Source organism: Euleptes europaea, chromosome 2, assembly GCF_029931775.1.
Source record: "Euleptes europaea isolate rEulEur1 chromosome 2, rEulEur1.hap1, whole genome shotgun sequence".
Lineage (NCBI taxonomy): Eukaryota > Metazoa > Chordata > Lepidosauria > Squamata > Sphaerodactylidae > Euleptes > Euleptes europaea.
In genome coordinates, this window is record NC_079313.1 from 100,869,254 (window position 1) to 100,894,202 (window position 24,949).

Below are 24,949 nucleotides of genomic sequence, written 5' to 3' on the forward strand. Positions count from 1 at the left end.
GTAAGACCTTGGAAAGCCAAGAGATGAGCCAGTGGTCTGACACAGCTTCTTCTACATCCCAAGTAAATAGCACCTTGGGCATGAACTCTTCTTATTGGAGAGACGGGGTTAAGGCTCAAACCAAAGCAAGCTGGTGTCAAATGGAATGGGTGGTATGAAAATGGTGACGGGGGGCAGATATGGCCATTAATGTAAACCTTTAAAAGAGGCAATGGTATGACCTACTCTCCCTCACACATCAATCACAGCACTCAGGAAAACTGCAAAGAAACTCAGGCTCTGTGTTTTTGTCCTTGCTACTGCTTTTTTTTTAATGAATGGAGAGAAACAATGGTTGCATCTCCCTAGCTGTACATATCTGAACTGTCATGGAGAGGGCAGAAGTACCACTGAGTTGATCGCCAGTCTTTCTGGATGGGAAGAAGAGGCCAAAGTTCCTAGGAACATCCCCTCACCATAAGAACTAGGGAGGCCAACTAGCTCATGCTATCAGTAAGCTCTTCTGTATGGCAAAGGACTTGCACAGGATGGCCGGCTAGGATTAATTACCCTCTATCCCTCTGCACTTTTATACATTCATCTTCTCAAAGCTGGCATACCACCGCCTTTCCAGCTTCAGAGGGAATGTTGCAGTGCAGGAGAAGCTCAACAGTCATCCTGTGGGCTTGGAAAGCCAGAAGACGTGCATTTCCTTTGATAGCTCTGCTGCTTCAGGAAGAGCTGAGAGTGCATGAAGTGCAAAGTCATGGCAATCTTTTAATAACATCCAGAACTGTTGTGACTCTAAAGCTAATGCAAGAAGATGAGGCAAGATAAGGGCAAAAGAAGGGCAAAGAGATGCAGGCACTTGTGGGAAAGATTCTTCATCCTTCTGTAAAGGACCTGAAAGAGACAACAAGAGAACGCAAAGGAACAGTTTCGTTAAGCAGGACTGGGTGTGGAGGGAAAAGACACAGCCTGTGCTGAACCAAAAGCCACTGTTGACTCTCAGTCTCTATGGGAGAAAGTGGGGCTCAACACCCTCCCTCCCATCTCCCCCACACCTTCCCATATGCCTGGTATTTAAGTGGTGCCCACTTTCAGGGTCATACTGGAAGCATCACTAGGGTTGGCAACCTCCAGGTAACAGCAAAAGATCTCCTCCTATTACAACTGATCTCCAGCCGATAGAGAACAGTTCACCTGGAGGAAAATGGCTGCTTTGGCAATTGAATTCTATGGCATTTAAGTCCCTCCCCTCACCAAACCCCACCCTCCTCAGGCTTCGCCCCAAAAATCTCCAGCCGATAGCAAAGAGGGACCTGGCAACCCTAAGCATCACAGAGAGCTGCACTGGGAGCAAGACACTTCAGTAGTGTTGGGATCAACTGATATGGAAAGTAGACCAAAAAAGATAGGAAGAAGTTAAGACCAGTACCGTTCACTGTCCTGTTGGAGACTTGGCAGCATCAAACATCTTCTTCCTGCCCTCCATCCCTGACATGGCCTCCACATTCTTACGCCAGTCTCCAACTTCTACGGGACGCTCCTGTGAATGAAACCAGGAAGTTAACCCTTGCATTTGTACCAAAACGAGAACACACTGAGAAGCCATTCACACTGTCAAACCTAGAACAGTACATATTTTGTTACTGCCATACAGGAATACAGCATATGTCAAAGAATTCAGCATCCTGGGAATTTTAATTTCATATCAAAGTCCCTTGCCTTTATGGCTAGAAAGACAGGATATGTGGGCTAAGCCTGGTTAAACCTCCTACCCTGGAGGGGCAGGAAGACTGAGTGGTCTACAGGCTGTTGTTGCAGGGGCTTCACTGGTGGTTGCCTGCTACACCACTGGCAGCTGAGAGTGATCCAGATCCCTGCATGACTGGCTGAACACCCTTTCCCAGTCAGTTTACCATTCCTTCCCCCTGTTATCCATCTACTACTGCTTTGGTCTGCAGCAGGAAACAGCCCTATTGGCTCACTCCTCCTTCAATAACTGCTGGTTTGGTCAGCTCTGGAGGACTCCTCTACGGTCACAGGATGGATATATTTATGCCAAGACCATGCACAGTGCAAAAGTATGCCTGAAGGTTCATTTCTAGCTTTCTGGAGAAAAGACTGTTCCCGGGGTGCTTTTTTACCATAAGGAGCGGCTGTCAAGCAAAGAGACGTTTTGTCTTTCTTTGGAACAATCTGGTGCTGGTTAAGGGTTGTTTCTGAACATATGTACATTAATGCTGATAAATGTTGTTAACGATAAATTTAAAAAAAGGAAATTATGTTCCAGGAACTCATATGCTGTTCAGGAACAAAGAAAGGGTAGGGGCAAAAATTGTACCTTGTTTTCATCCCTGAAATTTGCATCATCATTGCTGTAAAAAAAATGCTACAGCACAATCTTGAGGCCTTCAAAACATTCCAATGCTTCTTTAAGGTCAGTACACAATCTTTTGTTTGGAAAGGAGCCAGTCCAGCCAATTCACACAACCATTTGTGTGGGTGGCAGCTGGCTGAAAAGCCTGTATATGCTAGCTTCCTGCCCTCTGTAAGCCAACTAGCTACACCTCATCAGTTTTCAGCACACATTTTCCCCAGCATTTGCCAGAGCATGAAGAAAACAGAATCCAACAAAAATTATGCTTTCATGCCTCCAGGGCTCTGGCCCAATCAGATCCAAGTAAGTCATGAATGACATCATGCAAAGGAATGGGTAGCTACATCTCTGCCAGGTAAGAAATCCTTTAAACTGAGAACCCCGAACAGAACAGAACGACTGGACAGAATACACCTTGCTTCTTGGGCGGGCCTAGTCAGGGAAAAGGCATGCAAACCATTCACTGTGGTGGCAAACAGGATTCAACCAAAGAAATGAAACAGGCACACATATCTGGTAGACACGTCAGCTTTTTACAAGCTTTTCTAGTTCTCAGCTTTTAAAATGGAAGCCAGCACTATCAAGCTGGCCCAACCTTAGCAACCTTTATATATGTATTTATTACATTTTATCCCACCCTTCCTCAGAGGAGCTGACATCAGTGTACATGATTTTCTCCTCCTTTGTTTTATTCTTACAACTACAATGTGAGGCAGGCTAGGTAGAGAGAGAATGACTAGCCTCAGGTCACCCAAAGGGAAACAGAATATAGTGACAAAAACACTCACTGCCTCCTTACAATACACTCATTTATCTGGGGACATAAAGAAAATGATTGCCAAACATTGGCATCTAGTTAGATCTATTCTGGGATGTGACAGGCCACCTAGATTCGGACTGAGAAAAATAGCAGCACTACATGATATACTGGTTCACACAGACATGCAGAGGGATGACAGCAAGGTAACAGCACTAGGATATCATAGATGTGGTAGCTGTACAGTCTGTCAATATGCCTTACCGGTCAAAGAATTTGAGAACATGAACACAGGTTTCAAGTTTGAGATACGCTCCTTTTCTAACTGCAATACTAGAAATGTAGTATTTATTATTAGGTGCTCATATGATATGTCATATGTGGGCATCACCACCAGAGCGGTAAAATACAGGATTGGTGAGCACAGATCCAGAATTTGCAATGGAGTATTAGAGGCCCCATTAGTACAACACTGCAGGGAGTGCAAACATTCAGAGAACGATCTGCAATTCTTCGTGATATGGTGATACCATAAGAGACCTTACAGTAGACAGAATGTGGAGAAAAATAATTGCTCCAACAGGAAGCCAAGTTTATCTTTATGTTTGACACTATGACACCTAAAGGATTTAATTCTTCTACTGATTTATCTTGCTTTCTGTAAGAGGTAACTTTAAGATTTAGACATTGAGTACACCTGTGATCAATTAGAACTGGAATTTAGTAGTCCTACTGGAAGAACAGGGCTGGTGAGCTCTTTTGCCCAACACGGAAGTTTGCTAACGTGCACCTCCGAAGATTCACAGAGGTCAGTATATTTTAATGTATTTAAATTATGTAACAGTATTATTTAATAATTGAATTATGTATTGTATGAGTATTATTTTTGTGTTAGGGTTTAATAATATTTTATATTATTAGAAACACAAGTCTGCAGAAATGTATCTTATGACTGGGAGCACAGATGTCAATTGACCTATTTCCTGCAACAGCATAGCAGCAATCCTTACTAGTTAATTTCTTGAATGCAATAGAAGATCATTTTTAAATAGGATTAACCGGGTCCTATCTCACATTAATAACATTTTGACAAACCCACTGGTCGATGGATCGTATCGTTTAACAAGCTGCACCTTGGTTTAAAACTTGGAACGTGGACTGTCCCTTTAAATCCATAAAAACCGTGGCTAGGGGAGCCAGGAGCAAAACATGGCTATACAGTCAGGCGTCAAAAACCTCTTGGCACGATTGTTCTAATGTACTTGTGGTTCATAGTTAGATAGGATTAGGATTTTTGTAAGTAATGTATAATCTGTTTAACATTTTGTGGTACGTTGGAAATTGAAATGATGATTTATATACTGTAACCTCACTACAGAATATACATTGAGATTAATTAGGACCTTCAATTACTAGGTTAAGGCCATAGTGCTGTTTATTTTTTACAATCTCCAGGTAATAGCTGGAGATCTCCTGCTATTACAACTAATCTCCAGCTGATAGAGGTCAGTTTATCTTGAGAAAATGGCCACCTTGGCAATTGGACTCTCCTCAGGCTTTGCCCCTAAAACCTCCCACCGGTGGCGAAGAGGGACCTGGCAACCCTAAAGATTTGACAAATTTATGGCAGGCTTGCCCAAGAAACATTGTGAACACACAGAGGTTCGTTAAGCTGCTTCCCAACACTCAGATGACTGAGGGGGGGAAAGACCCTCACTTAGCTCAGCACACTCTAATAACAATGTCACACTTAGGCAGTTTATGCATGGGTGCTTTCACTCACATTTGCCCCTGGTCTGTCTCGATTGTTCATTGGAGTTATGCATGAGTTTTCCCTCCATTAGAGATGACCTTGCTGCCAGTCCTCACAAATCTCAGGACTTCCTGTTCCTCTGTTAACCTGATTCTTCCCTCTCCCCTGAGCTCAGTCCAGGTGAAATCCCCGTGCATAAGGCAAAGCACGGTTTCTCTCACAGTCAATTACAAAGCAGTATGTAAAGAGGCAGGGATTCAAATGCTTCCTGCTTCCTTGGAGCTCTTTCTGAGCAGAAGAAAGGCTTTTTAAAACCTAGGCGGGGATTTCTCCCCCCTTTCAGATTGCTCCATTTTTTGTTCTTAAAATGCTTTTTTATGCAGCAATTGGATTTGGGGGAGGATTTTCTCTTACAGAATTTCCTCTTCAAAGTAAGCCAATTACAAAGCAGCATTTAAAGGAGCAGGGAGTTGATTTAAGCTTGGAGACTGCTGGTGCATAGATTCTCAACAGGAAAGTGTGGGTCCAGCGAGCAATGAACCTCAGGTAAAACTCCCATGCATAAACAACCTTAGAGTGTCAAGTCCTGGGCATCTTCCAGACCTTATCTTCCATGCAGACTTTTTCAGATCTGAGTGATTTTATGAGCAATAAAGAGAAGCAGCAAGCACATTAAACCTAATGCCTCCTCCACATTCAGCACAGCATAATTGTTCATATGCATCATGAGTTCCTTTTCTTATTATGACATAGTCTTTATTGGCCTCCAAAGATGGGAAGGCTGATATGCAAAGCAGAGGGCAGATCCCCATAGACGCCTCCAATGCTTGACTTTTCTGCCTAGGAAAATCCAGTACAAATCAGGAGAATTTATTTATTTAATCAAATTTATAGCCCGCCATCAATTCCAAGCCAGGCTCAGGGTGAATAAATTATGCTAGGCTTTCCATAACTACACTATTTTAGCATTTTTGAGCACCCCCAATCCCTCTGGTGATCCTTGTAAGAATTCTCAACATGTCTCGCCCCTATCACATTATGAGTCTCCATGCTCCCAGCCCACAATTGAACAATATGTTTCATGATGCCTTGTGACTGAATGTTGTTCAAATGATTCAATTCATCTATGGTACTGAGACAGCAAGGGGAAAAAAGTCTGCTGCAGTACAAGACAGCTCTGTGTGTTGAGTCAGTGCGGGGAAAGTCATGGTGAGTGATGAAGGGGACTGGATGGAACCGCTGTGCTCCTGTGCTCCTGACTCTGTGAAACTACCAGATAAGCACCAAATGTTGACGTCTTAGCATGGAACTAGGATAAAAGTTCATTCCCAAGTACAATCGGGGCTCAGTCTTTCTGCTTGTCAATGTGGGCTGAGCCGCAGCTACAGTAAAACTGTTTTCTTGACTAACGGTCTCGGGTCTCTCTCCTCCACGAACCTCCGTTTTCCCGCAACAGTACCTTTCATTTCATTATGCGTTCATTCTTTTTTAATTTTTAGCTGCAGAAACACACATAGTGGCCGTTATCTTACCATTCCACTCAGCAAGTTTGAAGATTTCCTCCAGCCTAAGGAAACGTCTTCTAACTTAAGTGTCTCCTATGTATACTGTGGGTGTGAAGTGCCGTCAAGTTGCAGCCGACTTATGGCAACCCCTTATGGAGTTTTCAACACAGGAGACTAACAGAGGTGATTTGCCAGTACCTTCCTCTGCATAGCAACCTTGGAATTCCTTGGTTGACTCCCATTCAAATACTAACCAGGGCTGACCCTGCTTAGTTTCTGAGATCTGAAGAGATCAGGCTATACCATGCTGCCTTCCCTCCTCCTATGTATACTACCATGCCTATATTTACTGACCTTTTAGGGTTGCCAGGTCTTCCACTGTGGCGAGAAGCCTCCCACCCATAACCTGCATTGCCTGCCACCCCTCCAAGCAACAGTGGCAGGAAGATTTTCAAAAGGCGACATCATGTGCACCATGACGTCACTTCTGGGGGAAACCTGGAAGTGAAGTCAGGTTGCTCTACAACCGCTAGAAACTCTATGGTTTTACCATACAGAAAAGAGGAGTCTCTATGACCACCAACAAATGCTATATTGGAGATCATGGGACCTGCATATAGGGCTGTCAATTCGGTTCCGTCCGAACTGAAAATCAACCGAATTTCCCCTGATTCGGTGATTTTCAGTTCGGACGGATCCGAACTCAAAACTGGCGGGCAACCGGGGGGGCCGAATTCAGCGAGTTCGGGAGTTCGCGAATAAATTCGGCAAATTCGGCCCCCCCTTCAGGGGAGCCCGCTGAAAGGCGCGGGCTGCCCTTTAAACTGATCTGAGCCTCCCAGCTGGGAGGCGCAGGTCAGGTTAAAGGGCAGCCTGCCCCCCTTCAGCGGGCTCTGCTGGAGAGGCGCGGGCTGTCCTTTAAACTGACCTGCGCCTCCCAGCTGGGAGGCTCAGATCAGTTTAAAGGGCAGCCCGAGCCTCTCCAGCGGAGCCCGCTGAAGGGGGGCGGGCTGCCCTTTAAACTCATCTGAGCCTCCCAGTTGGGAGGCGCAGATGAGTTTAAATGACAGCCCACGCCTCTCCAGCGGAGCCCGCTGAAGGGGGGCGGGCTGTCATTTAAACTCATCTGGAGGCTCCGCTGGAGAGGCGCGGGCTGTCATTTAAACTCATCTGCGCCTCCCAGCTGGGAGGCGCAGATGAGTTTAAATGACAGCCCGCCCCCCTTCTGCGGGCTCCGCTGGAGAGGCGCGGGCTGTCATTTAAACTCATCTGCGCCTCCCAGCTGGGAGGCTCAGATCAGTTTAAAGGGCCCCCGCGCGCCTTCAGGGAATCCCTCTGAAGGCGCGCTGGGGCCGAATTTTCCCCCGAACTCCGGATCCCCCCGAATTACCGGGGATCCGAAGCGGGGGAGTTCGGACTTCGGCACGTACCGAACCCACAAGGGTCAAATTCGGCCGAATCCGAACTGTACCGAATTTTTTTTTTTTGACAGCCCTACCTGCATATACAAAAGCCATGTGGGATTGTAGCTGTAGAAGTGAGGGAATTGGGTGAGATTGAATGAATTGGGTGAGACTGAATGAAAAACCTGGCTCAATCCAACCCATTTATTTGTTTATTATCCCACCCTTTCCTCAAGAGTCCCATCCCCCATTTTCAACTCAATCTGGGAAGTTAGGCTGATAGTGCGACTGGTCCAAAGTCACCCAGCAAACTTCATGGCAGCCCCTCTGAAGAACACTGCTGAAACCTTAGTTGAATAGAAGCTCTCCTTTTTGGCAGCCACTCTTAACATCTGAGAAATGACTGCCATCAATATGATAAACCTGGAGAGATGATGTTAGATTGATTAGAAAGGGTAACACCTGATGCAGACATCCCTCTATCTGTTTTTAAGTGTTGTTTACAGCAACTGCTAGGTTTATATGATCAAGCTATGCTAGGGAATATCCATGGGACCAATTATTCAATCTAAAGAAAATAGGCACATGGCTTAACCTTCCAAAAGCAACATTTCAAGTAGCTCTGAGAGAAGAAGCCCTCCGTAGTATTTCCGGCCACCAACCTTCTCAGTGTCCTCCTTCTTGACAGACTTGAGATTGGCTCTCAGGTCCATGGAGACTTTGTGTTTAGACCCAAGCAGAGCCCTCAACATGGCATCAGCAGAAACCCGGACACGCCGCAGTGGAGGTCGTTTGAATTTTCCCCGAAGGTCAAGCACTTTCAATTTTAGGTCTTTAATCTGCAGAGGAAGAGAAGGTCGGTAGGAAGCCACACACGGTTATAATCCATACATAAGATTCATTCCTAGACAGGAAGCAGTTAGAATGAATCTGACTGTCTTCCTCCACCACAGGAAGTAATATCTGCCTTGATATTCTGGGTAAGGAGAGGAATCCCAAGCAGCACTTTTACAAGTAATCTCTTTTTCACATACACACTTTACTTGTACCACTAGCAGCAAAATAAGTGGTGCCTGGGAATACAGCAGGAAAATCCACATACACATCAAAGTTCAGAAAGAATAGTAAAGAATTGTCTTCTTAATGCTGAAGAACTCACAAATGGAATGGAAGAGCAGTCTGAAAACTACCTTTTAAAATATTGTTCCAAAAATCTTCTCATCAAATTCCCATTCAAGAGGTAGGTCCCCTCCAGTTACCTCTGAGCTGACTGCCATAAATACCTGGTCCCAAACCCAACTGTATTTCTCAGAACAATTTCAGCAGGATCATTTTGCCTTCATACCTCCCGTGTGTTATGGTTACATTTTGCTTCAATGTCATAGCGTTCCTCATCCACAACATCTATTTTCTCATGGAGCTCCCTGCACAGATCCTGTATAGTTTAAAGGAAAAGTGGTCAGAGGATGTTTTCTCAAACATTGTGCACTGCTTTGCTAGATTAACACTAATAAAAAAAATGCCATTTCTATACCTTTTCCCGTGGAAAACAGAAGAAAACAAGTGGGAACCCACAAGGAGGCATCTCATTTCCCCTCCCCCACTATTTCCTCTCTCCCTTCCCTGAAAGCCCCCACAGCCTCTCCCTTTTTCCTGTTTCCTTCTCCCCTTTCCACCTAACAGCCAACCTACCTTTATCTGCCCTTTTGCCTTCATGTTTCCCTCTCCCCTCCTCCAGCATCCTCTACCTAGGAAAACTATGGCTCAGTTGTGTGGTGTTAGCCACTGGGTGAGACCTACTTGCATGGTAGGGAACCCTCAAGGACTAGTGGGGGGCACCTCACTTTCCACTGTATCCTCCTCCCCACACTATTTCCTCTTTCCTTCTACCTGAAGTTGGCTTGAGGAAAGTCCACTGGTCCGCAGAGGTGCAACCCTCTCTGACAAATATCTCTCCTTCTCTCCTTGTTTGTCCACTTGTTCTTGTTCCCACTGTTCCTTGGCCTTAGCCAGCATCAAACTCTGAAACAAAGAAACCAAAGTGTTTTAAAGGAATGGAATTTAGCCACCCGTTTCTGTAATATTTGTTGTGCGTTTTCAGAAGAAGAGTTGCCAGCCTCTCAGTGGGGCCTGGAAATCTCTCAAAATTACAACTGATCACCATTACTCCAGAGATCAGTTCCCCTGGAGAAAATGGTTGTGTTGGAGGGTAGCCTCTATAGCATTATATCCCACTGAGGTTACTCTCCTTCCCAAACCCCACCCTCCCTAAGCTCCATCTCCAAATCTCCAGGAATTTCCCAACCCAGAGTTGGCAACCCTAGCCAGAGTTTCATGGAAGGAACTCGGGCCTCTCCTTAAAACATGATGCAAAAATCATACATAATCCCCATAGTCTGTGTGGAAGTGTGTGTGAGTGCAGAAAACATTCATGATGGCTATAACAGGATAACTGATTCATTTCCTCTGTTTAGACATGTCTAAGAAAAGGTGGAGTTGTATCATGACTCACCTTCAAAAGGAGTTTGCGCGAGGCTGAAATCTTGGATTTTCTCTAAGGAGCAAAAATAAGCAGACAGTCATTTTACAAACACACCTCTAATTAAATACATAGCCATGTTGAAAATTCTTAGAAAAGGTATCCCAGAAGCAGCTCTTACCTCCCTTCAGGAGTTCATTTGAGAGAAGAAAAAGGAACAGATGGGAGAAAAAAAGGAACAGAATGAATATGAAGAGAAATTCCACCCAATTGTTAACATGGAATTAACTGACACTTCACAAAACAGTGGCCACAATCCACACCACCACTTCTCCACACTCCCACTTCTCCACACTCATCCTCAAAATGCAGTCCTAAGTAAAGTTACACTGTTGATTCTGAAAGCTCAGTTTAGGATTGCACTGTAAGACTTCTTGATATAGCACCCCGTACTCAGCCTCCTATTTGGCCATGTGCTGGGTGGGCCCCAGTGAACCTACTCCATCCCCTTCTTCCTGCATTCCAAAAGGGAGGAATGAATCTCTGGATCCCTTCTTCTTTTAGTTCTCAATGAACCCTTAGTCTTGGTGGATTACTACTGCTTACCACACGTCTCACACCTGGCCCAGGATTTATGGCTAGGGTTGCCAGGTCCCTCTTTGCCACCAGCGGGAGGTTTTTGGGGTGGAGCCTGAGGAGGGTGGGGTTTGGAGAGGGGAGGGACTTCACTGCCATAGAGTCCAATTGCCAATGTGGCCATTTTCTCCAGAGGAACTGATCTCTATCAGCTGGAGATCAGTTGTAATAGCAGGAGATCTCCAGCTAGTACCTGGAAGTTGGGAACCCTACTTATAGCATTAGGGTTGCCAACCTCCCAGTACTAGCTTGAAGGACTTGTGAAACAGGAGCAAAATGTTTATCCACCAACAGTAAAAATTGAATTATTTCTGATTTAGGTTTGAGACAAGTCCATCTGGCCAAACCTGATTGGCTATGTAGAACTTTGTGATGCCATCATGTTGTCTATGTGGTCCCTGAAGGAAGCGACCATTGACATTACTCTGTTCTGACTTTGTATCAACACATACACCAAGGCTCCCCAATGTGGGGCCCAAAGTGTTATTAGAAAGTGGGTAGGGCCAGGTGGGGCTTTCGCCCAGCAAGATTTCTGATTGGCTATGCCGATTTTGTAAAAGTTGCTTTGGCAGAAGCTGCCATCACAGCACAAGGAATTCAGGTAAACAGTATGTATGCAAGATTTTTTTAAAAATATGCTCATTTTAAAAAACGTCCTGCTAAACAGTTTCTGCCTGAAATGTTGAAGAGTTGCTTTAGAGTTACGTATAACCTCACTCTAGGGTTGCCAACCTCAAGGTGGGACCTGGAGATCGCCCAGAATTACAATTGACCTCCAGACTACAGAGACCAGTTCTTCAGGAGAAAATGGCTGCTATGGAGAGTTAACTCTATGGCATTATATGGCATTATACCCAGCTGAGGTCCCTCCCCTCAAATCTCCAGGGATTTCCCAACCTGGAGCTGGTAGCCCTGCTTCACTCCTTGACATTTTTTAGCTGGCTTACCTCCTGCGGCAGCCATTTTGTGGTTGCACCCACCCCCCTGTATCAGAATTTCAAAGGTACTCTCAGTCTCAAAAAGGTTGGGGACCACTGACATATACAAATAGGATTGGTTATCTGAGGTAATGGCATCATTGTGGTCCCTGATCAGCTGGGTCACCTAGGCAACCAGAAGAACCCTCACCAAAGTTTAGGGTTGCCAGGTCCCTCTTCTCCACCCGTGGGAGGTTTTTGGGGCAGAGCCTGAGGAGGGTGGGGTTTGGGGAGGGGAGGGACTTCAATGCCATAGAGTCCAACTGCCAAAGCAGCCATTTTCTCCAGGGGAACTGATCTCTATCAGCTGGAGGTCAGTTGTAATAGCAGGAGATCTCCAGCTAGTTCCTGGACTCTACCAAAGTTGCAGAGGGCAGTGAACAAGAGCGGACAGGTGCCAAATTGCTAAGGATTTAAAATAGAAAACATTTTTCAAGGATGCAACTGAAACTCTCTATTCATGCCAAAACTGCCCACAAACATGGGAATGTAGATACTTGCTTACATTTAGAAATAATTAAAATGTGATTTGAAATGTTCTGGGCTTTTTGCACAACTCTGTTGCTCTCTGATCTAAAACCTCATACATTCTCATAGGACTTGCCATAAAACAAGAATATCTATATAGTAAAAACCAAGTGTGAATTTTGATGTGGATTTTTACAGCCGTTCTCAGTCCAGCTCGTTCCCAGTATCTAAGCACATATGTGAGTGGGATGTAGGGTGAATAGTCTGTGAATGAGTCTGCCTGCACTGGCTTATGGCATCCGTGTAAACAAAAGGGTGAAAAGGACTTCCTATCCCCACATGTGGAAGCAGCAAAAACATATGATTTTCAGCAAAAGCCAGCCACCCCAAGATAAATGTGGAGACCCATGCCTCTCCACGCTCAGAAAGTGTAGGTGCTTCTCTGCCCTCTAGTGACTGTTTTGTAGAAGTGGAATAGGAGCTTACAGTGCAACCCAAAACAGTTACACCAGGGGAGTCAAACTCAATTGTTACGAGGGCCAGATATGGCATAAATGCCACTTCAGGCCAGGTCATGCCTCACCAGCCCAGGTTGAGAGGGGGTGTGTGTAGCTGCCTCAGCTGGCTCGCGGGCCAGATAAGAACTCTCAAGAAGCTGGATCCGGCCCTCGGGCCTGATGTTTGACACCCCTGAGTACCACCCCTCAATAGGCTTAGAAGGATGCAAATGTGTTTAGAACTACACTATCACCGTTGACAACTGAAACTAATGTTTGATTGATTGATTGATTGATTGATTGATTGATTGATTGATTGATTTGTAGCCCACCCTCCATCCCCAGCCAAGGCCAGGCTCAGAGCAGTTCACATCAAACAAAACAATATATACAATAAATATACAGGAAAATTACTAATTGCAAAATTTAAGACACAATCGGTGCACACAGGTCCAAGAACCAGCCTTGGGCCCTCTGTAAAAGATCTGATGGGGGGGGGGGGAGAAAAAGAAGAAAAAAAGAAGAAGAAAAATTCTCCTCAAATCTCTGTATTGTGAATATTGATTCATATTCACTTTTGCTTTGCCTGCAACAATACCCCTGAATGTGAAAGAGGGTTTTGAGGAATGTTCAGTTTACACTGGCCACTTTGCGCCCTCACCATTCTCCATCACCAATTGAGAGGTTTCTTAGAACTTGTGCAGCATTCCTATTGGCTGATCCTTGGTGAGGAAGACCACTTGTAGTGGCCAAGCTGTCTTTTAGGGAAGCTCGAGTACTATTGGGGTTATAAAATTTACAATTTAGAGATACTGCCATATATTTTTATAGTGTTAAGGTTTGGTAATTTCTGGACTTTGAAGATTACATGGCCTTTAATTTTCTGGTCAACAACAAATGGAGGTGGTGTAATCTTAGGGAAAGCCCGGGCTTACAGACTGCTGTGCAAGATGTATTAGTCACTGTTCATAGAAGAGTTTTCTTAAACTGTTCCTCATTCTGGTCTTTTCATTAAAGAGATAATCCATAACATATAATGATAATTAGTGTTAGGCAGTAGCTTCTGAGAATTGAAACCTGCCAAAGTCAAAACACTCAATGGATCACTTCATGTAGACTAAAACATTCAGCTTTCAAAATCTGAGGGGAGGGGAGTTCACATTAAAAATGTAAATGATAAGATTGGAAAATTCATAAATGTTGAATATTTGTGAGTATTTATTTCAGCTTTACCACATATAGTTTGTCCTTGAATTTTTGGAAAGTCACTTAGGATAAAATTAGACATGATGTTCTGCATGGAGCTGCCACTGAAAATGGTAGCCCTGGGTTCAGTTTGTCCTTTCTGACTGTTACCATTTACTCAAACTTATGCGGGTTATTTCCCTGTATTTTCCCACCCTTCCAGAAGAATCCAATGACATCAAGCAAGGATGAAAAAAATGCATACCTTGATGATGCCATGAGGAAGGGAAATTCAAGAGGGAAGCTTCAGTTTCCAGCATCAGGGTCATAATAAAAGTCCTGTCTAAATCAGCCTATTTCCAATCTGAGATTTTGAACCAAAATCAGAAGCTGAATTTAAGATATATGAGCAGAACAAGATATGAATGGAGGACAACTCAGCAAAAGAAAAAGGGGATATGACTTTCCTACTTACGGTTCGGGCATTGTGGAAACAATGTGGGTGCCTATAAGTCAAAAGAAAAATAATCAGCACAAAGAAAGGGGCCAAAGTCTCTGCCTCAATCTCCCCCTCTAGTCTGAACAACCTTGCCTACCAGTGCAAGCAAACATTTGCCTCTGCCAGCTCTCACAGAGTAGGAATGCTGGATATTGCTGGGGTGGGGAGCCCCACAACAGGCTCATACACACAAACCTATCTCCATATAGCATCAGAACGCCTTCCCAAAGCCACTGAGACAGTGGCTGAATGGCAAGTGGTGCATGGAAACCCATTGGAGATGATGGTCTAGCTGGATGATGTTTTTGTCACTCTTTCCTCATATTGCCCCTCCCACTGCCTAGGAAACTGCAACTGGACAGTGAGGTGCTAAAACAGCATTCAGATGTGATCCCAGAAATTGATATGTTTAGATTAGTTATATAAACTATATGCAAGGATGGGTTCAATTCCTGATAAGTTCATTCCTCTGCACAGTCCTGGCCCAGAAGCCTGACTTTGTCTCCCTCAATCAAGTGACTGATTGCCACTTTGTCCTAGGCCACCTCTCAACACCTATCAGCACCTCTCAGGCCACCATAACTCTAGGAAGCAGGGATGCCAGCTCTGGGTTGGGAAATGCCTGGAGATTTTGGGGGTGGATCCTGAGGAGGGTGGGGTTTGGAGAGGGGAGGGACTTCAATGCCATAGAGTCCAATTGCCAAAGTGGCCATTTTCTCCAGGGGAACTGATTTCTGTTGTAATAGCGGGCGGTCTCCAAGCACCAGCTGGAGGTTTGCAACCCTACTAGGAAGGCAAGTGGAAGAATAGAGGGCCCTGCAGCTCACAGAAAGCCAGTACAGCATAGTCTGGTGCAGTGGTGGAGGCAAAGGTTTGAATCTCCACTTCTCACGCTTGTTTTATGATCTTGGGCCTGGATATTGGTGAGGTTAAATACAGTAACCCTTATCTATGCTTAGACGTTTCTTAGAAGGAGGGTACAAATGTGAAGAAGAAATAAAAAGATACCAGGCAGGAGTCTCTAAAGGTGAAGGAGCACTCAGGTACTCTGCCCAAAAACACTTTGTAAATATTTTTTCATTTTTCCTATGGGAGAGAAATTCTGAACATGCCAGAATTTTTGGAAACCAAAATAGTCAGTCCTGCTATTGTAAAAATGCCACTGAAGATGCTGTTCTCGAGTTTCTGATGATTATTGTAACAGTGAGTGTTCTAAATGTGACTCTCCAACAGCCAAAAGGAGATTGTTAACAAGTTAAAATTATGTGAGTAAACCATTGTCATCCATCCTCCTGCTGTATGTTGTGAACAGTCCTCATGTTCATGACTCTACAGCTTCTCCAAGTAGCTGATACCAGCAATCAAAAGTATCCTCTAAGTGTCCTGCTCTGCTTATGTAACTTTCATCTTTAGATCGGTCTAGTTTGATCTGCCTCTCGCTATTAGATTTGGGAGCTGTGGTTTTGCAGAGTTTTCTGGCACATATGATACGGACTAATTGCATCTATTTGCTTTTACCTTTTAAACAGCCAACCCTGAACAATTTGAATCCATGGAGCACCATGTCCTGCATGGAAGGCCTGATTCCATGAACTCTTGACTTAGTCGCATGATCTGTACTGATGAGTAAAAACCCATAAGATTCTTGGTGCCCATGTGAAATACAATATCCTGGGTAGCCATGATGGATTTTTCGCACCTTGACTGATCAGCTGAATTTTCCAAATCCATAGGAAACAGGGAGAAGCAAATAGGCACAGGGCAATCGAGCATCTGGGTGAATGACAGACTTCAGCTCCAGATGGATCCTGGCATGTCTCTAATAGGCAATCAGCAGCACACTGTCAGCATTTGTGAACTGCTGCTTCCATAGAGGGGCACTAGCAAGGCTGTGATGTACAGAAATCCAGCTTATATCAAGGAAGCAAGAAACGGAACAGAATGTGGACAGCTGGGTGAACAATTCCATCCTTATCAGGTGGTTCAGAGGCTTGGCTGCTCTTCCCAAATACAGTTTGTCTACAAATCCCTACAGCTGCTCAGTTTAACAATTTATAATCTGTAACATTAAATTTGTGCAGAAGTAATTAAGAATGATTAAAACATGTAACTGACTTGGTGGGATTCCATTTTACAGTATGAAATTTCAAACATTACATTTGCATAGAAGTAATTAAAAGTAATTAAAACATGTAACAAACTTAGGTTTTTTGTTTGCATGTTTTCCTTTGTACTTGCAATCCTTTATCTCTTTTTTTACACTCAAGCCATGCTTTGAAGATTTCCTCTGCACACAAACAAGTTGAAAATCTTTATAGGTAGCATAACAGACTTTTTCCCAGGAGACCTGGGTTCAAGTCTTAGCTCAGCCATGGGCTTATATTGGTCTTGGAAAAGTTAGCTGTTGTTTCATTGCAAGCCATGATTCTCTTGCATTTCCATGACAGGTAGAAGCAGGGATTTCAAGTAAGTTCAAATATTCTGATGTATCCAGCATAGCTGTAAGAACTGTGACGCTGTGAGCTGGCATCCATAATTCTTGAATTCCTCCCAACTTCCTAATAACTGAACTCCTCTACTTGGGGTTTAGTGTAATGGATTATTTTTGTTCAGTACTTAACAGTGCAAATCCAAGCTAAGTAGCATCGTTCTAAATCAGTTGATTTAAGATTACACTGTTAGACTTTTATGTCCTCCACTGGAACTGTATTAGCAATTGTGCTGAAGTGTTAACCTTGTTTTTTTACAAATAACATAACAATCTCTAGAGTAGATACAGGATCTGTCCTAGAAAAATTCTGGGCTGGGTCCTTTACTCTTCCCATTGAATTATCTTGATGTTCACTGACAAGCATTCAGAAAGAATCCCTGCAATTCTGTTTCTGGAAGGTGAATTACCCTTGAGTAAATGGGGGAGAGATGATTTATTTGGCTTCACCACTTTGCAAAGTTAACAAAATGTCACCATTCACAAAGACACAGAGACTGCTGGTTTACCACAGAATACACAGTTCTACGGAGATGTGCTCACATGAAACAGAGGCACAAAAATAAATTTCAGCCTCTCTCAGCTAAATGGGAGCTGCTCTGTGCTGATGGAAGAAACCAATTTGTTTCCTAAGGATGCTTTCCCCCAGGAGGTTATTTCATCTTGTTATGTGCTCAGCCCTCTCATGCATTTTCCTTTTCACTACGGCTTCGATTAATACCATCTGCTCCAGGGAATTTTCTTGTTCGTTTTTCTACAGACCTAATGAGTTATTAAATTTACAGCTGAAACTTGTCCTTAAGCACCTCTCTCGTCTATCTGGAACAATGGTGCTAAGATGCTCAGAATGGGGGGGGTGCCTATTCCTGCATTAGGTCATACGGCATTGATATTACAAATATAATTAGTCTGAGTGGCAGTTGCCCAGGCTGTTTCCACCACAAATGCCTGCTCTACCAGCCAATCTTCTCAACTACCTTGAACAGAATAAAGTGACAATTCTCTCCTCCCTGCTCCAACTTATAAATCAATAGGTACATGATCTCTCTGGAGCTATCCCACTGATTTCCTTTCGCTCATGAGTTCTCTGAAGCTAACCCATTGACAAAGTACCTTACCTAGTGCAGTCTTGGCAGAAGGAAGTTGGTGGCTGGAGGATGGAGGCTTCCAGACTGCGAGGGGATAGGGAAAGGATGGGAGTCTTAAGCTGAAGCCAGACTGCAACTGGTTGATAAAAATAGAACAGACACAGATACCCCTCTGGTGCGGCCCTATTCACAGTGAAAAGGAATTATGTCCCCATCCATACCGCACACCCACACTTTGCACACTTGGTACACATGAAACGTTCTCACTTTCCATTGCCTGTATGCTCCAGCCTCATTCATCACACACATATTAAACCACAAGACATATATTTATTTACATTATTTCAACTCTGCCCTTTCTCACTGAGACTCAAGGCGGATTACACAATATTAAAGTTGCTGGCTCCTATGTATCCTCTATATACACACAGTCAAACCGTTCGTTGTGTTTTCTGGATGGACTGGAGCATATGGATCAGCTTTAGATGCAGCAGAAAATTTATGGCTTCTGTTGCTGCAAATAAAAGTGATCCAGCATCTCACCTGGAAACTATTAACCCTTTCAGTTACTTCTGCATTTTGCCACTGTGTGTTTGTACAGTCATCTCAAGCATGTGTTATTTAGAAAGAAGAAGAAGAAGGAGAAGGAGAAGAGTTGGTTTTTATATGCCGACTTTCTCTACCAATTAAGGAAGAAGCAAACTGGCTTACAATCACCTTCCCTTCCCCTCCCCACAACAGACACCCTGTGAGGTAGGTGAGGCTGAGAGAGTGTGACTAGCCCAAGGTCACCCAGCTGGCTTTGTGTGTAGGAGTGGGGAAACAAATCCAGTTCACCAGATTAGCCTCCACCGCTCATGTGGAGGAGTGGGGAATCAAACCCTGTTCTCCAGGTCAGAGTCCATCGCTCCAAACCACCGTTCTTAACCATGAGACCACTCTGGCTCTCAAAGCACCTAGAAGTCACAAAGTACATACAATAATAATTAGAAGACACATAGCCCAGCCCACAGACTTTCACTGTAAAAAAGCAACCTGATTTCTACAAAGCAAAAATACTCACAGGATGGCAAACAAGGGGGCACTGGCACTTCTTGGGGCTGGGGGCTCTTCCAGTACAAGGGACAGTGATTAGCCCAGGAGAAGTAACAATGTGTGCACTAGCAAGGTGTTGAGGGGGTTGTACAAGATCCACAACTGGCAAAAAGCTATGATCTTATGTTGCGATGAGCTCCTGGTGCCAAACTTTAAGCATCTCCAGAGTGATATGTTATATACTTTACTTTAGCTGTAACCCGTTTTTCTTGCTGAGACTCAAACTATTAGGCTCAGTTATCTGGGGCAGCAATCGTATTGATTGTTGCAGGTTAGGGCACTGTGGAAAACTGTGAGGCATTCGTTTATTTGCTTGCCAACACAACCTCTACAGTAACAGCCTGTGCATGTATGCACACTTATCCTGCTTCCATTTGCTCCCCTGCAAACTCCCTGGGGATCCTAATTATCTGACCTCATCTCAAGCTGCCAAATTCTGATTATAGAAATATGGGACCCTTGAACAGACATGAACACAAGTAGCTGCCTTATAGTGAATCAGACCATTGGTCCATCGGGGTCAGTATGTCTTCTTAGACTTCAGAAGCTTTCCAAGGTTTCAGACAGAGATCTTTCACATCACCGACTGCCTAGTCCTTTTAACTGGAGATGCCAGGGATTGAACCTGGGACTTTCTGCATGCAAAGCGAAGGCTCCCCCACTGAGCCACAGCCGCTCCCTGGGTGGAGCCAGAGGGCAGAGCCAGGACAAGGAGAGCTGAGGCAGAAACTGGCTAGTTGTGTGAAAGATCTGGTGGGTCAAGATCACATCCAGGATGGCTGTGGGTGAAGCCACAGGCTAGATATCCATGGCTGGAACCTGGAATTCAGAGTCTGGGGAGAGAGGAGCTCAGAAGTGGATGGTTCACACAACTTTCTTCATTGTCAATCCATACAAAAATGAATGACACCAGTATTGATTGATTGAGGCAATCTTGGTTAAGCATAGCCTCAGCCCCTTCTATGGGGCTGCACTCTTTGAAATAAGTGATAATGGGGCCCCTTGGGGAGGCCCAGTGAACACCTGTTTCCTTGCGTGTATTTTTAGAGCAGATCTTATGAGCACACAATTCACAGACGATAGTCCAACGAAGACAATGCCTGGCATTTTAATCCCTGCTGCTATTATGGTGCAGACAGAGTATACAGGGAGAAGATTCAGTGGCAGCAACTAGAGTGCTGGGCACGGTGAACTGTTTTTTTCATCTTCTGACCAACATCCAGGAATGTTACCAGCCTGATCCTATGCTAGATGTAGATGCCTGAAGATGGATAGTGGACTCAACCACTACTCATTATGTAGCTTCGTAGGCAGTCCTCACCACCAGTGCCATATTCTTCTAGAACTCTCTCTTCTTAATACTTGGAAATACTTTCCTATGGCAGTGGGGAGCACGATTTGTCAAAGCTTCTTCCTTCCACCCACCTCAAACTCTTCTTCTGGGTCACTGTGGTGTATTCCTACGAGGTTCCATGTGAGAAAATGACCCTTCATCCTTCTGTTTCTTACTTATGGAAACCAGACTGGTGGAAATACAGATTCAGAACCCAAGTTCTTTAATGAGAAGATGGATAATGTGTTATTCAAACAAGATATAAAATGACAACCTCCTGGGCTGCCTTTGCAAGAAATCTGTGGGTGAATTCACACAGCTTGGCATGTCAAGTATCTAGTTTTACCACCAAAATGCATCTTTTTGCAATTCTCTCCCCACCTGGGATGAGCATCTTTCTCTACCGACTTTAACAGCTGCCCAATGCCCGAAAACTGAGGAAGGTATAAGCTTTCCTTATCACTTCCTCTCAGTGCCCAAGAAAGCTTTACCTGCTGTATTTCTCCTGCTGTGAAAGGCACAGGAGGAGCAGAGCCAGAAAAGAAAGTGGCACCAGCTATGGAAGAGAACAAATGTAATACTGGCAGGATGCATTAATAGCCATTCTTTCATTAAAATGGTTACAAGGGGGGTGTAGCAACTTTCAGCCATTATATTTCGAACACTCTTACATCATATACCAGGAGAGCACCCTACATGGGATCCTGTCGGTACAAGCAACTGCCATCCTGAATGCGTTTTCCAGCCACAGTATTTGCCATCTGAATCCTATATTTTTGAGAGTATGCATTCATATGTACTGAAGCTGCTCAGCCCTTCTCATATAAAATGGCGGCTGTGCATACCGAGAGGATTGCCTAACATGCTGTACTGGTGCATGAGAGAGGAGTGCCAGAAACATAACACCCGTAAAGGGCTTATGTATGTGCGTGTGTTGTACACGTACCTAATTCCGTAAAAACCAACAACCAATTTGTTCAAGTGCTAACAAAGTATTTCTAGCTTTATAGTTGCCCTTAAAAAAATACCAAACGCCCCTTATTAACATGCCAGGGCAAGTAGAATTCATTCCGTCGCTTCATCCCTGGCCCAGTTGGGCCATTAAACTTTCATGAGCTCGGCTGAAATCTTTATAAGGCGAGAGTGAGCTGTGCATACAGAATTTGGCCAGGTGACAGGGACTGAAGCCTGCCCAGAGGTGGGTGCCAGAGGTAGCGCACACACAGGCAGCTCTTCTTGCTCTTTGTCAAGCCACTATGTCACTAGAGTGGGGGGGGACAGGGCCAGGCAGACAAAAGGCCGCCTCATCCCATTGGTGTGCCATGTTCTAGTGTTAGATTTCTTCTTTTGTTGAGCATCCAAGTGCCAGGGGGAGGAATGAGGGAAGGACATTGAGGGGGAAAGGAACAGCATTAGAGCCAAGTTTCTCATACTTTTGAATGTGGAGAAGAAGGTGGGTTTCTGAACTTCCTTTTGAGCCCAGTGTCAGACTGTCTGCTGCATGAAATGACCTGGGGACTGAGACTAAGTGGGGGGAGGTGTGGAGGTGGAAGAGGGACTAGAATAGAAAGTAGGGTTGCCAGCTCCGGCTTGGGAAATACCTGGAGATTTTTGGGCTGGAGCCTGAGGAGGGCGGGGTTTGGGGAAGGGAGGTGCTTCAATGCCATAGAGTCCATTTGCCAAAGCGGCCATTTTCGCCAGGTGAACTGATCTCGATCGGCTGGAGATCAGTTGTAATAGCAGGAGATCTCCAGCCACCACCTGGAGGTTGGAAACCTAGTGGAAAGGGCTTTAGAAAAGAACTCCTCCTATTTGTGTGTGTGAACCCTGAAACCTACCAGTGAAGTGACTGAGGTCAGGCTGCCACCTTTTGTCTGACAGGCTTCTAACTGTGGTGTGGTGGGTAGAAATTCAAAAGGTGTGGCTTTTCTGGTGCTGCAGTTCAGTGCTGGGAAAAGCTATTGCTGTTGTGTGTTGTGTGTTTTTGTGTAGCTGTTTGGGATTCTGCTTGGTAACATTCCAACAGAACTGCTTGAACCAGCTCTGGGGCACTAACTTATGGGAACAAACCTGCTAAAGTTTCCAGTCCCTTCTGCCCCAAGGCAGCTTAGATATTCTGAGACAGGAGCCAAGGACACAGTTTTTGGTCCCAAAACTCAAGAAAACAGATTCAGGCTGAACATTAAAATGAAATAAAAGGGTGCCCAAAGGGACTGACGGGAAGCTTTTAGGGCTGAGTTCAGGAAGTTGACCACCTTCCTTCCTTTTCTATGGTTATATCAGCTAAATTAAGAGTGGCTTGGAGGTGTTACTTTACGTCATGGAAGGAAGGGAATGTGCTTTGTCAAAAAGGGATCATAGAAAACTCCATTCAATGAGAATATTCTGGAACAAGCCTGAGGTGTGTGTTTGAATTCTCATCTGCATTTTTTTAAAAAAGCACTAATTGAAACATGCATAAAAATATTAGCTGATCAATTATTAACTTTTTCTCTCTGACATGGGAATCCGCTTTTCACAAGGAACTTGGTGTGGTGTGTTCATGTAGTCATGGAAATTGATTCAAATAATAGGAGATCATTAAAACAGCCTTAATTCATAAACACAGCTTCTTCATCCCCTATGATCACCTGACAGATTTACTGATGTAGACTCTACTCTTAGTTTCACAAAATAACCACAGTTAAAACACTACTGCTTACCCTCCGTGCACATTGGCTTGTCTCAGTATATGTCATGAATACAGGGCTTATATCTTCCACAATTCAAAAGCGATACCAGAGAACTGCATCTGTTTGGGATGGGTGTGTGTGTGCAAATATGCATTTCATTGAACTCAACTAGATGCTATTCTACAATACTGAATAGAAGCAGGGGGAAAAGACTAAAATGCACGTTATATTTTGTCAGACTATCTTTTCATTATGGCCCAGAAGTCAATAGAAGTCACACTGAATATGCTGTCTAAACAATGCTGAGGTTGGTTTTTCTGAAGAGTGTGGCTTAATACGTGCTTCCTTTTTAGTGAAATGTTTCAGACTCTTGGTGCTTAAGGCTATAAAACTTATGTCAGACCAACAGTTCACCAATGTTCTGTTTTCAGCAGAGATGGCTGCCTCATTCTATCATTAGATTCACCCTAATGTAAGGTATAAGTAACTGATGCACTGATTTCACTTTTTTATGTGGTTATTTCTCTTAAACCTGCTGCCATCAATTTCACTGGATAATTCTGAGTTCTTGCTTGAGAGAAAGTGACTATTTTTTCCCAATACACACTTGTCACACTATTCATGATTTTATAAATCATTGGCAAGTGCCACAAGGTTGTGTTTTTTTAAAAAAAAACATATAATTGAAACTATCTAAATATTTGTGTTTTTTTCAAGTTGCCTTGAATCCTCAGTCAGAATACAGTCTGAATAAATAAAATTAAAAGGCTATAAAATCCCAGACATACCAGGACTTTTGGTTGAGTAACTATAAAGATGCTGTATATTCTGTCTTAAGGCCATTGAGTTGCTTCAGACACCGTGTGAAAACATGAAATATGAGAAGTATTTTTCTGATATTAGTTTTTGATATATGTCTTTCAAAATATGTTTGCAAAGATGAGGATGAAGACACATTTTCACACTGAAGATGTACATTTTCTTGATCAGTATGCCTTTGCTAAGAGCCCCGTGGCACAGAGTGGTAAGCTGCAGTACTGCAGTCGAAGATCTGCTCATGACCTGAGTTCGATCCTGACGGAAGTCGGGTTCAAGTAACTGGCTCAAGGTTGACTCAGTCTTCCATCTTTCTGAGGTCAGTAAAATGAATACCCAGCTTGTAGATAACTGGGGAAGTCAATGGCAAACTAGTCTGTCTAGTAAACATCATGATGTGACATCATCTCATTGGTCAGTAATGACCCGGTGCTTGCACAGGGGACTACCTTTACCTTTTTAAATGCCTTTTCTGTGAAGTAGAGTCAAACTACGCAAAACTGAGCTTCCAAATGCAGTCATTTACATGATGGGCATGATTCAGGGGAGAATAATTCTTCCCCACTGCACCATTTCCTGATTGAAATTGCCTCCATAGAAAAAAATAGTCATGATACGGGCAACAGTCTTTTCCCTCTATTGGAGTGGTGACATTTTGATTGGGGGGGGGGGATGGCTCAGGAGCAAGAGTTAAACCCAGTACAAGAGCCCTGATCCATATTCCTCTCCTTTGCAGCTACTTTTCTGGGTGAAATTGCACATCTGGAATTCATGTTGTGGATCTCCAGCATCACATTTCGTTTAGTCCTTAGACATGGGTGTCATTCTGCCATTGCATCACACTGATCTTAAGATGCCTTTAAAAAGCAATGTCAAAAGCAGCCCCTTCATTCCTTCTGGGAACAAAAGGAGGGATTGTTTAGCCAACCCCACTGA

The 24,949-nt window shown here is 44.0% G+C and overlaps 1 protein-coding gene across 1 annotated transcript in view; it reads right to left on the reverse strand.

Annotated features, from left to right (window-relative positions):
- Positions 1 to 731: 731 nt before the first annotated feature.
- The window catches only part of TNNI1 (troponin I1, slow skeletal type), a 32,672-nt gene continuing 8,454 nt past the window's right edge, over positions 732 to 24,949 (reverse strand). Inside the window, 8 exon segments of the mRNA XM_056844853.1 lie at positions 732 to 882; positions 1,418 to 1,528; positions 8,443 to 8,619; positions 9,126 to 9,215; positions 9,671 to 9,802; positions 10,293 to 10,334; positions 14,494 to 14,528; positions 18,128 to 18,280. Of these exon segments, the coding sequence (XP_056700831.1) occupies positions 1,421 to 1,528; positions 8,443 to 8,619; positions 9,126 to 9,215; positions 9,671 to 9,802; positions 10,293 to 10,334; positions 14,494 to 14,528; positions 18,128 to 18,280 (737 nt within the window). The 3' untranslated portion in view covers positions 732 to 882; positions 1,418 to 1,420.